This window comes from Lissotriton helveticus, chromosome 10 (genome assembly GCF_964261635.1).
Source record: "Lissotriton helveticus chromosome 10, aLisHel1.1, whole genome shotgun sequence".
Taxonomy (NCBI): domain Eukaryota; kingdom Metazoa; phylum Chordata; class Amphibia; order Caudata; family Salamandridae; genus Lissotriton; species Lissotriton helveticus.
Window position 1 is genome coordinate 296,493,689 of NC_136071.1, and position 15,031 is coordinate 296,508,719.

A 15,031-nucleotide genomic window follows, 5' to 3' on the forward strand; every position below is an offset into this window, starting at 1 on the left:
TTAATGTTTGTACGAAACGCACCAAAAAATAAATTCTTTTTTTTTTTTTTGCTCCTGTTGAGCCCTTTATAATGGATCGTTTTTGTTTCCCCCCCCCCCAAAAAAAACCAAAAAAAATTTAAAAACGTTCAGAAAATACAAAAAAAGTAAAAAAATGTTCAAAAAATACTAAAAAAAATATAAAACAACAAAAACATAAAAAAAAAGTTCTTTTCAGAACTAACTCCCCATTATAAAAAAATTGGTAGAATATTTGAAACTCTGCCAACCTCTATTTCTCTTAGTTCGCTCCCGGAGCGCTACCCGGTACGCGTACCGGAAGCTAACCAAAAAAAATATTTTTTAAAAAAAAGAACAGTAAGTATAAGGTAAGCAAACAGACAGTTATGTTAAAAGAAAGACAGCTCTAGGGAGTAAACTAAGGATACTGTTACCTACAATCCACTGCTGATGATGTCACATATTACATCATTCATGACATGGTCAGTAACATCAACAGCAGAGGATTGTAGGTAACAGTATCCTTAGTTTACTCCCTATAGCTGTCTTTCTTTTAACATAACTGTCTATTTCCTTCCCTTATAGTTACTGTTCTTTTTTAAAAAACATTTTTTTGATCAGTCATAAACAGTGACATTAATAGAAACAGAGAGAGTGAACAAGAGTGAAGAACTATGGTCCTCCTCAGCCACCCTCAGAAAACCAAGGGGGTCAAGATACATCTACCGTGCCCCCTTCTACCCATTCTGAACATTATTTGCCCTCCATCTTGTATCTTGATTCGACCGAAACACAAAATGGTGGACTCCCGGAACGCTTAAGTAACGCGAACCGGGGCGCTCAACGGTTCGCGTACCGGGTCGCTCCCTGGGAAGCGCACCATCAAAAAAGGTGGGAAAGTAGTTCACAGAAAAGCCACTGGAGACAATTTCACCAAATATAGACTAGCTCATACTACATACCAATCCCTACCATTTTCACAAATTTGATTGGAATTCCATTTAGCCATTTAGCCTGTAGACCTCTCTAAATACCGTGAGGTAAATTACTTCACAAAACACATCTGAAGTGTTGGAATTGACAACCAATTAAAATGTTACTTTCATTTTCTACTTTTTTTACCTGACATTTGATTGGTTATATACCTGAATATATATAAAGGAAGAGAAGGAAACACAGCCATTTTGACTACTACTTCCTGGTGTACATTTCAATAGGATTTTCATTAATAACTTCAACTTCTTTTTAAAGGTAAGTTGTTATTTTTAAAACTGAAGTATATTGTGCACTTTAAGTTAATATGGCAAACTTTTTCTGTTAGTTATATACTATCCCTCTGTAGTACTTATAAATTTAGATACACTTTTTTATATTCCTACTTCCACTCTGATACTATACACTGCCCAAAGATAAATTCTCTGTTAAAAACTGCCTATCTAAAATTAATCCCAACAGTGCCCTACCTCTACTAATATATATTTTTTTTATGCAAATTTCAGGGAAAATGGAAAGTGAACAAAACATTTCATTTGAAATTGTCCTTCCAGAGTCCAACACAGAAATCATTGATCCAAATGAGATTGAATTTATGGATGAAACTTGGGACCAAGAACTACTGCAATGTGTACAAGCAGTAGATAACCTCCTTGCAAATGAGGACATATTACAACCTCAGAGACTACAATCTATATTCCATGATTATTATGAAATTTCTGACAATGAAATGTTAGAAAGTTTAATAAATTATGAAACACAATAAAAAAAGCTTAAAAAAATAAAATAAAAAATAATCAACAAAACCAACAATCAATTAACATACAGCATTTGAAAAGTCTATCATTCATTTTTCATTGTGGTACGCTCCCCAGAACGCTTCCCGGTTCGCGTACCGGGCGCTAACCACGAAAAAAAACAAAAAAAATTTTTTTTTTTTGCTTCGCGGGGCCCCTTTAAAGCCTCCACATCAAACCTAGGGGGTCAGGGAGGATCTACTATGCCCCCTTATGGTCATTTCCCCCTTTGTTTTGGCCTCCTCTTGTCACTCGATCCTACCGAGAGACAAGATGGCGGCCGCTCCGGACTGTTTAGAATGTTGACAGACACCGGAGAGCCAATCAACTTCGCTACGCGAAGTTCCGTTACGCGTCAAGTACGCGTACCGGGGCGCTGCCCGGTCCGCGCTTACAGATATATATCTTTTTTTGAACGTTATTTTCTCAAAATCCACTGCAGCACATATATTGAGACCTACAAAAGGCACATCGGGCTACCAGTCCCTACAATTTTGCCAAGTTTCGTGCAAATCCATTCAGCCGTTCGGGCTAAAAGTGAGGCTAACCGCCCTATGGAAAACTCAATGTTAAAAACACGTTTTGGGACCCCCCTTTTTTCTCGGCCCCCCCTGGACCAACTCCCCCCAAATTTCCAGTGGCTGCTCAGAAACAAAATGTTCCATTTTGCTGAAAATTTCAGCCAATTCCGTCCACAAACGCCAAAGTTATTAGACATAGAATTTTCAAAAATCCCATAGAGAAAAAATCCTAACTATATATACCTACTGGCGACCGCCAGTAGGTAATATATAACCTACTGGCGGTCGCCAGTAGGTATATATAGTTAGGATTTTTTCTCTATGGGTTTTTTGAAAATTCTATGTCTAATAACTTTGGCGTTTGTGGACGGAATTGGCTGAAATTTTCAGGAAAATGGCACATTTTGTTTCTGAGCAGCCCTTGAAAATTTGGGGGGGGGTTCGTCCAGTGGGGGCCGAGAAAAAAGGGGGGTCCCAAAACGTGTTTTTAACATTGAGTTTTCCATAGGGCGGTTGGCCTCACTTTTAGCCCGAACGGCTGAATGGATTTGCACGAAACTTGGCAAAATTGTAGGGACTGGTAGCCCGATGTGCCTTTTGTAGGTCTCAATATATGTGCTCCAGTGGATTTTGAGAAATTAACGTTTAAAAAAAGATATATATCTGTAACAGCGGACCGGGCAGCGCTCCGGTTCGCGGACTTTTCGCGCAACGGAGCTTTGTGAAGCGAAGCTGATTGGTTCTCCGGCGTCTGTCAACATTCCAAACAGTCCGTAGCGGCCGCCATCTTGTCTCTCGGTAGGATCGAGAGACAAGAGGAGGCCAAAGCGAAGGGGCAAATGACCATAAGGGGGAATAGTAGATCCTCGCTGACCCCCTACGTTTGATGTGGAGGTTTTAAAAGGGCTCCGCGGGGCAAAAAAAAAAAAAAATAATAATAATCGAACGGCTGAATGGATTTGCACGAAACTTGGCAAAATATTAGGGACTGGTAGCCCGATGTGCCTTTGCTAGGTCTCAATATATGTGCTCCAGTGGATTTTGAGAAATTAACGTTCAAAAAAAGATATATATCTGTAACAGCGCTCCGCTTCGCGTACTTTTCGCGTTACGGAGCTTTGCGAAGCTGATTGGTTCTCCGGCGTCTGTCAACATTCCAAACAGTCCGTAGCGGCCGCCATCTTGTCTCTCGGTAGGATTGAGAGACAAGAGGAGGCCAAAGCGAAGGGGGAAATGACCATAAGGGGGCATAGTAGATCCTTCCTGACCTCTTAGGTTTGATGTACCATTTTGTCAAGTTTGGTGTAATTCCGTTCAGCCATTCAGGCTGTAGACGTATGTAAATGTCCTATGGAAAATTGCATGGGGAAAACACATTTGAAAGTGTTGAAATTTAGAACCAATTAAAATGTTACTTTGGTTTTGTATTTGTGTGTGATGAAAGTTAATTGGTTATGTATATATGTCAAATGAGAGGAAACCACAGCCATTTTGTGATACTACTGTCTGAGGTACATTTGTGAGGAATTTTTGGTGGTGAATTTCTGGTGTTTGATTTACACAGTACTAACACTTCTGCTACTTTTAAAAAGGTGAGTTGTTAATTTGTAAGGGGAACTATGTTGTACACTTGAAGATAATTTGAAAAATGTTTTCTGTTATTTATTTGCAGTCCTTCTGTTATACTAAATACTTGATAAAGTTAGTTTTATATTATGTATTACTAAAAACGATAAATGAAAGTGATTATTTTTTTCTGCAATTTACAGCAAGCAATTTCAAAATAAAATGGCTCACAATGAAGAGACCGTGGCAATTTCTTTTGAATTGTCCACTACATTGATTGAAATTGAGAGCACCAATAATGAAATATTGTCACAAGGAGGACATGACTTGTATGATTCCATTAGATTGATTGAAATGGACAGCACCAAGAATGAAATATTGTCACAAGGAGATGACTTGAATGATTCCACTACATTGATTGAAATTGAGAGCACCAATAATGAAATATTGTCACAAGGAGGAGATGACTTGTATGATTCCATTAGATTGATTGAAATGGACAGCACCAATAATGAAATATTGTCACAAGGAGGAGATGACTTGAATGATTCCTCTACATTGATTGAAATTGAGAGCACCAATAATGAAATATTGTCACGAGGAGATGACTTGAATGATTCCACTACATTGATTGAAATTGACAGCACCAATAATGAAATATTGTCACAAGGAGGAGATGACTTGAATGATTTTTTTGATCAATCTCTTGATGGCGAATTTATCGAGTGTTTGGAGACCATAGAGTTACAAGAATCATCATTGGAGACTTTTAATGAGGACATTGCTGATGAGGACATGTTACTAGGTCTTTCAGATTTAGAAAATTCTGAAGAATAAATTTATATTTAGAAATCAAAAATTGTTTGAGACATTATTCATTTTTATTTCTAATTTATGAGGTTGTAGCGAAGTGATTGTAGTATAAAATGAGACTTATAGTATAGAGTGCAACATTTTTATGTTACATGGTAAGTTTACTCATATTTACTTCCCTTCTGCCACTATATTATCTCCAATGTGTATTTGACATCTCTTCTTCATCTCCGGCCTCCTTTCTCTCACTGTGTGTCTCCGATGCATCTTATCGCTGCTATTTTGTGTAATTACAGAAGAGAGTACAATAAAATAGTTCGGAACGTGAAAAGGGGGCAAAGTAGAGTACTCCTCACCCCCTAGGCCTTTTTAGGCGGTCCCAAAAGGATCAGTTTCTGCTTTCCTGAGAGATTATGGTATGAGTTCCATATACCACAATAACTTGCATTACAACATGCAAGATATCTATCTCCTATTACCAACTTTTGGAGATATTCGCGCTAAGCGCGAATATCTCCAAAAAGTAACACCTGCCCTGAGCAGTTCTTAGCCATGTTATCCAATGGGAGGTGGATAACATGGCTAAGAGCATTAGCTCGGTAATGCATGAATATCGCTGAGTTTTTAGCGATATTCATGCATTGCGGCCGTTTATTATCGCATTTGCGATAAACCTTGATAATAGCAAGGTTTATCTTCGATAATTTCTGACGATGCTTAGTGGTAAAAAATTGGTTGGTAAGCATCGTTAGCGATAAATATCGCTTAACTTTGGTAATATGCCCCAACGTCTGTTAACGTTCGATTCGAAGGAAATGAGGAAGTGTTGAAAAACATTGTCTGCGCCATCTTGCCTTTTTTGAAATGCCACACTTTTTTCGTGCACGGCAGCCATTTTAGATGTCTTGACCAGACCCACTCTCTGCACGCTGTCGATTCGTAGCATGGCTCCTCACCCACGCAAGCATCTTCCCTAGGCACTGGTCACCACCGCTCTCTGTCTTATGCATGGGCAATAAACCTCCCCCCATCTGCGCTGCTCTTCCCTGAGAATCACACTCTGTGCCCGCCCGACACCTCCCTTTCGCCCTATTCACTACCGCACCCTCTGACACTCCTCTTTCTCTGTGTCCGATTGTCCAGGCTATCAGCTAGCCCTGCAGATGTAGTTTATGGCCCCAGCTGTAAAGAATCACCCCTCTTCAAAGGAGTTATAGTAGATCAAGGCCCACACCCGATGAGATCCGTCACACCACACGTGTTCCTACTATCTGAAAACCATCCTGTATTGTGATTGGGGAGGGGACCGAGCCTGAAGCGGAAGATTCCAGGAATGACTCTTTGTACATCAAAGTTTTTACAATTATGTGTCACATTAAAAATATATAGCACTCCAACAAAGTAGTAGGAATATAAAACTTTAATAACATATAAATATATACAAGAAAACAAAAACAGTAAAAACATTTAAACAACGAAGAGACCGTGGCAATTTCTTTTGAATTATCCAATAGATTTATTGAAATTGACAGCACCAATAATGAAATATTCTTGTCAGTAGCGGTCTGTTGTGCGAATAGTTCCAAGGCAGCAGAACGCGCTGAAATCTAGATGGCACGAAAGTGATGTCTAGTAAGTTGCCGCCCAGCAAAAAACGGCGTGGGGCGCCGCGGGGGTGAGTGAGTCCAGTAGGCACCACAGCTATTCTTACCGGCATTGCAGAATTACTGCTGGGGACAATGCCTGTGCTGTAGCAGGGTCACAGCAGAAACAAAAAGGATTCTGTTGAAGATGTTGTTGGTTTTCAATTTGAAAACAGTTCTGGTGTCAACTGCTATGCTAATGTAGTGGTTAATGTTTTGTTTTCTCTAGAAAATGTAAAAGAGGGGGAGGCAGTCCAAAGTTCCGTTAAAAGGGCAAAGGAAAGGATCGGTGGTTTGAACTATCAGTCAAAAAGGGGAGGGGGTGCAATAATTTTTCCTACCGGGTCACACTGTGCTTTCACCGGAAGTGAGGTCTGCAGGATTCTAGTAATTCAAAGTGAGGCTGGCGCCAGCATGGGAGCGCCGACGTCCCGCGGATACAGTTTCGTCACTCCACGGGCGATCATGGCAGTCATTCCCCATCGGGGGTCGGAGACTCCCGCGGCTCCTCTAGAATCTTCAAGGTCGTGGAGGACTACGGTGGTGGAGTCAACCAGTGACCGGGCCATTTCTTTATGCTGGGCCCGCTCTTGCCAGGTCGACCGCCATTTTGAGAGTTCGGCAGCTACCGGCGATCGCGGGGTCACATGAGCGGACGGGCTCCACCCTGCCGGGCGAGACGTTGCAGCATGGCCACAGTGGAAGAACCCTTTTCCGGGCGCCTGGAGCGCTGAGGGTGCAGCTGGGAAGCCTCCACCTGGGGAGGCGGGAGAGGCCTGTTCGCACCGTCTCTCCCTCCCAGTGCACCCCACGGCGTCTCGCTTGAGATTTGTTATGGCCGGACCAGGCGATGAGGACGAGGGGGGGGGGGGGGTCGGAGGCATGTGCAAGACATCCCCCCCCAGTGTTGTCGCAGCCATTATAAAAGAAAGAAGTGTCCCGTCCGTCTTCGGGCCGGGCTTCCGGTGGATGTCGGCCGGACGCCCCTGGCTCTGGCCCCATGAACGGGTTTCTTGGTTTATCGGCTGCAGCCGGATCCCGTCGGCCTCGGCCCCCCGACCGTTGGTGGCCGGACCGGAAGAGCATGTGGCGGGACTACCTGCAACTCTCAAGGGCCACCGCGGCCGGACTGGGAGAGAGAGGGGAGGGTCGAGGAGACATTCCCCCCCCCTGCAACTGTTCAGCGTTGTAAAGGCAATCCCCTGGCCGGGTCCCGCTGGCCTCGGCCTCTCCTCCGGCTACACCCTACGTTAGGATCTCCTGGCCGAGGCGTGGCAGCAGGACCTGCCTTATATGGGCTGCTCCCGGCTGGGCGTAGCCGGAACCCAGCCCCACCTTGGAAGTTTCCAGAGTGGGGGCGGATGTTCTACTGACTTGCATTTTCCCTAGTCTATCGATTTTTTTGGCGTGGCAGGCGGTGGGACAGCGAGGGGTGATTTGGTTTCTCTTACTGTTTTTCTGGTCTCTCACCACTGGCATATTTTAACGTTTTCTTGTTTCTAGGACATTAATAGGTTTTATCATTACGTTATGTTATCGTTTCTTTGTTCGTTGTTTAATAAAAGTTCATGTTCATCAGTGGCCTACTGATTTTCGTTTTCCTATTTTTTTCTTTCCAGGTTGTTTCATGGTAAAGTTTCTGTTAACAGGATACAGTGATCACTTCGTTATTATTGCATATGTCCTTTTCACTAGGGGTGCTCTCTGGTCGGGCCAGATGACGTATCTCTAGTAAATGGTCCGGGTGAAAAAGGTGCATCAATCAGTGGGGAGTAGATAGGCATGACAGATTACAACGGGGGAGAAAGGTCCGCATTACGTACCCTTTCACTACTTGCAAAGATTTTCCTACGTTTATTTGCAAACAGGGAATACCTCCAAAAAGAACTAATTCCCAAACAGTCAATGTTCGGACAATCAATCAATCAATGAGGAATGAAATAGGTACGACGTGTTAAAGGCTTGTGTTACCTACCCTTCACTATCTGCAAAGGGAGAGAGAATATTCCTATTCTTCCTCGTTTGCAGGTAGAGAAGATCCTTAAGAGAATTAACTTCGAACAATTCAATGCTCGATTGAAACAATCAACAAGGGGTACTGTGAACACAAATGAACGCCGCTTATGTACATACGCATTGCTATTTTCAACAGGTTGTTCCTAATGTTTCTATTTTAGCGAGGTCAAAAAGAGATCCCATTAGTGGCCTACTGATTTTGCTCGATTCCTTTTGTTTTTTTACACGATTTTTCGCTATCTGCAAAGACTAAACAGAGTATTGCGACTCTGTGCTTGTTTGTAAATAGAGAATGAACCAAAGAGAACAATCAATCAAATGGAGAGAGAAGCAGGCACGACGGATTACAAAGGGGGCAAAGGGCTGCGTTAACTACCCTTCACTATCTGCAAAGAGAGAGTACTCCTAATAGAAATGAGGGGTGGGGGGCAGCATTCAAAGCAGATCAGTGTGCATAAACACGAAAATGTTTTTACTTACCACGTACTTGACATTCGACAGCTTATGATATTTGCTATTAAAAAACCATTGAAATTCACTGAAAAAACCATAGGTTATAGACCATATATAGTTAGGAATTAGCATTTACAAAACCTTGAAAATTCACTGAAAAAACCATAGGTTATACACCATATATAGTTAGGAATTAGCATTTAAAAAACCTTATTTTACTCACACAAAACCATTGAAATTCCATATATAGTTAGTTGCACTAACTATATATCGCGCACCCGCAATCCACTGCTGATGATGTCACATATTACATCATTCATGACATGGTCAGTGACATCACTGATGACATCACTGATGACATCTCAAATGACATCACTGATGACATCACTGATGACATCTCAAATGACATCACTGATGACATCATGACACACCAATACCAGTTACTACATACGCACTCACTGATTCCTACGTCTACACACACATTCACTCATTCACCCATACAATAACTCATAGATACAGTCACTTATTATTACAACACTATCATATGCACTCATACACCTATGCAGACAGTCACACACTGCCACTCATCCATGGAGTTACTCACACACCAAGTCAGTCCTGTAAAGAATCAATCACACTTCAATTTCTTCATCTATACAGTTAAACACAGAACACCATACTTCAGTGACATCACTGATGACATCACTAATGACATCTGAAATGACATCACTGATGACATCTCAAATGACATCACTGATGACATCATGACACACCAATACCAGTTACTACATACACACTCACTGATTCGTACGTCTACACACACATTCACTCATTCACCCATACAATTACTCATACATACAGTCAGTTATTATTAGAACACTATCATATGCACTCATACACCTAGTCAGTCCTGTGAAGAATCAATCACACTTCGATTTCCTCATCTATAGTTAAACACAGAACACCATACTTTTCACACATATACTAACACATACTTACTCTCTTATACAATCACTGATACAAGTACACATTGATATGCACAGAGTCACACACCTCCCAGCCAGCCACACACACACTCAGTCTTCCATACATCCAGTCATTCTTCAATATGTAAAACGTATTTAAACTTTACAAAAACACACAGACACTAGATGATGTCATCAGTGATGTCATTTGAGATGTCATCAGTGATGTCATCAGTGATGTCACTGACCATGTCATGAATGATGTAATATGTGACATCATCAGCAGTGGATTGCGGGTGCGCGATATATAGTTAGTGCAACTAACTATATATGGAATTTCAATGGTTTTGTGTGAGTAAAATAAGGTTTTTTAAATGCTAATTCCTAACTATATATGGTGTATAACCTATGGTTTTTTCAGTGAATATATATATATATATAATTTCACTTAAACCCAAAGGTTTAAGTGAAATTATAGTTAGGTGTGATTATAAAATCTGATTTGTGCATAAAAAATAACAAGCTTAGAGATTCACTGAAAAATACAAAAGTGAAATTGACGTTTTATTTAGATGAAAATGTCACTGCCAACCTACCATTTTGAACTCAACACACAGCAGAAATTCACCAGTTATTGTTAACTGAGCTAACAATAACTTGCACCTCCACCATGCACTGCTTAGGACCTCACATATTACATCACTGATGATTTGAATGTGACATTAATTATCACATCACTGATGGCATCTCACATGACATAATTGATGACTAAGTCCCCGAGTGCTGCAATGGGTGCCGCAACATTTTCTAAGATGTTGTGGCCAGCTAATCAAAGCGTTTCAAGGCTCCCACAGGAGAAACATGACACAAGAGTACGAAAGCACCCTGGGCCAATCAGAAGTCTTTATTTTTAAAAATTGGGTTTGAGGGACTAAAACCGTCAAGACAGTCAAGTATTTTTTTATACTTATAATCACAATAGCTTCAAAACAAATATACACCAAATCAAAAAGCACAACATCTGTACCAAGATCTAGCTAACTCCCAAATTTAGCATAATTCCGTTCAGCAGTTTTTGCGTTAGTGCTTCTTAGAAAAATCAATTGAAAATTCATTGGGATTTAGTGTTTTGGGACCGCCCTTTTTCTTTTCCCTCACTTGATAGATAACACCAAATCTTACCATGCACAAATTACCAAAAAAGACAAATGTATTGGAATGTTTTGTGGAGATTCATCAAATGATGCTAATATTATTACAAAACAAAAAAGGCATTTCCTATGGAAACCACATTTTTATAGGAAATGCATTTTTTGGTTTGATAATAACTTTGTCACTGTTTGGCAAATCATCACAAAATTTTCCCCAAAAAGTCTAATGCAACTCACGCCTAAAAAACTAAAGAGATGCTCTTGCAAGTATGGGATGTATAGATAGCAGATGGACCTTCTATAATCTGTGAGTAATTCAGAGACCGTAGGTAAAGTATTATAAAAAGTTGTGTGACTTTGAAGATACCATTTGCTTTTACATAATCATCTAGAATGAAGAGCTTAGCTATGGAGCCTGTAGCCATACACAGATTCCCATCTGCATTTTGTTACCAATCACTACGTTTGCCAGATTATTAAACATTGTATGTGGTTCTATGTTATCTAATGAAACATATACTCTTTTAAAGAATAATTCAGACTGTAATAATGATAGAGAAGAAGAACATGGGGATTTAAATATTATTTCAACATAGAAACATCTCAAATAAAAGTTTGCAACAAGATGAACAGTTGTTTGTGAAGAAACACTATTAAAGCGTATAAAATTCATTTAAGTAAGAAAATAAGACTGATGCGCATACCGTGTTCTGTGCTGCTGAATCTTCATCATTTTCAAAAGTGAGAAGAGGGGAATACTCCTTCCGTCTGCCAATTATTTCAGCTGTAGGTCTGGGGGTCAATTCTTCCTCAAGTGCCTGAAGGTTAGGAAGACAAAAAAAACAAAAAAAACTTAACAAATGATCAAACACTGAAGGTTTTCATAATAGTCCTACAATACTATCATCAAAAACTACAGACCCATCTCCCTGCTCCCGTTCCCAGTGAAAGTCACAGAGAAAGCCATCAACAGCCAACTCGCCAAATTCATTGAAGAGCACAACATCCTCACCTCCTCCCAATCCGGCTTCTGAAAAAAACACAGTACAGAAACCGCCCTCCTTGCCACAACAGACAATATCCGCACCCTACTGGACAAAGGAGAAACAGCAGCCCTCATCCTACTCGACCTCTCAGGGGCGTTTGACACAGTCTCTCACCACACCCTAATATGCAGACTCCACGACGCAGGGATCCAAGACAAGGCCCTCAACTGGATCCACTCTTTTCTCTCTGGTAGAACGCAGCGGGTCAGACTCCCCCATTCCTCTCGGACCCCACACCTACCACCTGCGGAGTCCCCCCCGGGATCTTCCCTCAGCCCTACACTCTTCAACGTCTACATGGCTCCGCTCGCCCTATCATCAGAACCTACGTGCTCAACCTTGTGTCACATGCAGACAACACCCAACTCATCCTCTCCCTATCCAACGAACCCAACACCACCAGACACAACTTTCAAGAAGGCATGGAAGCCATCGACAAATGGATGAAAAACAGTTGCCTACAACTAAACCCAAACAAAACAGAAGTACTCATGATGGGTCCAAACCCTGACGCTTAGAACAACACCTTGTGGCCCGCGCTCTCGGAAACCCGCCCACCCCCACTGAACATGCACACAACCTGGGAATCATCCTGAACTCAGAGCTAAAATGGCCCACCAGATCAACTCCGTCTCGTCCTCCTGCTTCCACACCCTCTGACTCCTATGTAAGACCTTCAAATGGATCCCCCTCAAACACAGAAAGACTGTCACACATGCCCTGGTCACCAGCAGACTCGACTACGGCAATGCACTCAATGCCGGAATAAACAAAAAAAACACCCGCAAGCTACAGAACATCCAAAACACCACAGCAAAACTGGTCCTCTACCTGCCAAGACACTGCCACATCTCCCAGCACCTCTGCACACTCCACTGGCTCTCCGTCGAAGTTAGAGTCACCTTCAAGATACTCACCCATGCTCACAAGGCCCTCCACGATACCGGACCAGCATACCCTCCATGCACCCCAAAGGACCCTACGATCAGCCCAGCTCTCCTACGCCGCAGTCCCCCACACCAGAAAGACCAGATCGGGAGGTCGCTCCTTCTCCTTCCTCAAGGCCAGAGCCTGGAAAGACCTTCCGCTCCACTTCAGACAGACAACATCGCTCCCCATCTTCGTAAGAAACCTGAAAACCTGGCTCTTCATCAGACCCCCTCCTTGATGGACTAGAACCTGCGAAACCCCCCCCCCCACACCCAGTGCCTAGAGACCCTTACGGGTGAGTAGTCATGCTTAACAAACACCATGATTGATTGATTGATAAATTAATTTTAAAGTGAACCAAGTCCACACACAAGTGGGTAAGTGGATGTCTGAAGAACCTCACAGTGCATTATGATGTACAATATATAGGAAAAATGTACCCTGCAGTACATTCTGAGTCACCGAGGAGTTTCCCACTTTATAGAGAAGCGAGGTTGAAGGACGATTCCCTTTATAAGGTCATGGAACTCAAAAAGAACTTTTAATATAATTTTAAAGCAGGACAGAGGGTATTTTATTCCTCATAATGCATGGTCACCCCATCACCCTTCCCACAAACCTTATGAAGGTTTGGGGTCTTGCTCCTTCATAGAAAGAAAGTAGTAGACAAGAAGAAAAAAGTGGAATCCGTAGTGAGAAATTAGGCACACCAAAACGGTTAGTACTTTGTTTAAAAATTGTACAATAATCATTGTAATGTACATCAGACTAAAAAAGAGATGTTGCAAAGATTGTCACTTAAAATGAGTAGAAATTCACAGAAAGATTCCTTCTTTTCAGTAACAAACAATGTGCAAAGCATAAAGCTAAACATTCTCCTTTCGACTGATGGCGCATCATTTGAGAACAAGCATGTCAAAGAATAAACTGTGATGTTCTGTATTATTTGTTTACATTGCACCTAATTGTGCTTTGTGACTTCACCTTAGCTGCTGACTTTGGCAGGAGGCATTGTGACTTGGTAACTTATTAGAGTTGAGCACCCATGGTTTTTCTTTATTGACAAGGGTTTACTTTATTACAATGAAGAAATTAGAGACAGCTTTAAAAGAAAGGACTGCAGACGCACTTGTTCAATACATAACAATAAAAAGGTAATACCTGTTCCAGACTGACATGCCAAATGTAATTATAAATTACACTTTCCAGTACACTCTACTCCAAATAACTGGCAAGGATAGGTGTGGCTGTCATCAAGCTCCCCCAGTCTGGTACAAAAACATTCTTCTCTGAAAAGTACTGAAGGAAACGTGAAGGTTCATGGACAATAGTAAATTTAATAGGGCACTGTCCCAAACTAATCTGGTATTGGGAGGAAGTCTTAGAGACTGTATTTTTGGTGATCAGCAAGATACTTCCCAAAGTTCAAGCATAAGTAAACCTAGACCTTTTAAATAATCAAGCAAACACCCACAATCCTCTATGCAGAGAACAAAATCAGTCGCTCCGCATACAACAAAACAAACTTCATAATACTGAGGTGCAGAGTCCGAAAACTAGAATATTCAAGTTGGGTAATGTTATGTTTCAGCTGTTCAGCGCAGAATGTCTAAGGGTTCTACGGATCACTGCACCACAAAAGGATAAAACGATCACCTAAATGAAATATGCCTCACAATCGAACCAAGAAATATGGGTGCTGCATAGATGCAGGGATCCCACAGTTGTCTTTTCATCTAAAGAGGTCCACTAAAGGCATGTTTCCAACAAACTAGTTTTTAGCAAGGGGAAAGGGAGTTAGGGAATTCCTTTCCATTATTAACATTATGTTATTTGCTATATCACCCTGCCGGATAGTGGCTGACATTGGAGTATGCATTTACCAAACATGTCAAAAAACAGAATTGATTCATAAAACCATTCTTCCCCTTACAGTTACTCTCATTAAGTTATTCATCGTCTGTGGCCTATTAAATGAACAGATAACTAGCATTGTCATGCTCTAGAGCTGAGACTCCAAAATTGCCCAACATTCTGACCTAGAAATTCACACATACAGCTAATGCAGACTACACAACTCAGTAGCAAAAGGTTATTTCACAGGTGGGATTTCAGTGACTTTAGCAGCTTTAGATAT

The 15,031-nt window shown here is 41.4% G+C and overlaps 1 protein-coding gene across 1 annotated transcript in view; it reads right to left on the reverse strand.

The window, feature by feature from the left end:
* LOC144784001 (uncharacterized) overlaps positions 1 to 15,031 on the reverse strand; it is a 1,599,281-nt gene that overhangs the window by 844,661 nt on the left and 739,589 nt on the right. Inside the window, exon 18 of the mRNA XM_078662713.1 lies at positions 11,623 to 11,736. Coding sequence (XP_078518839.1) covers positions 11,623 to 11,736 — 114 coding nt within the window. The remainder of the gene's footprint in view (positions 1 to 11,622; positions 11,737 to 15,031) is intronic.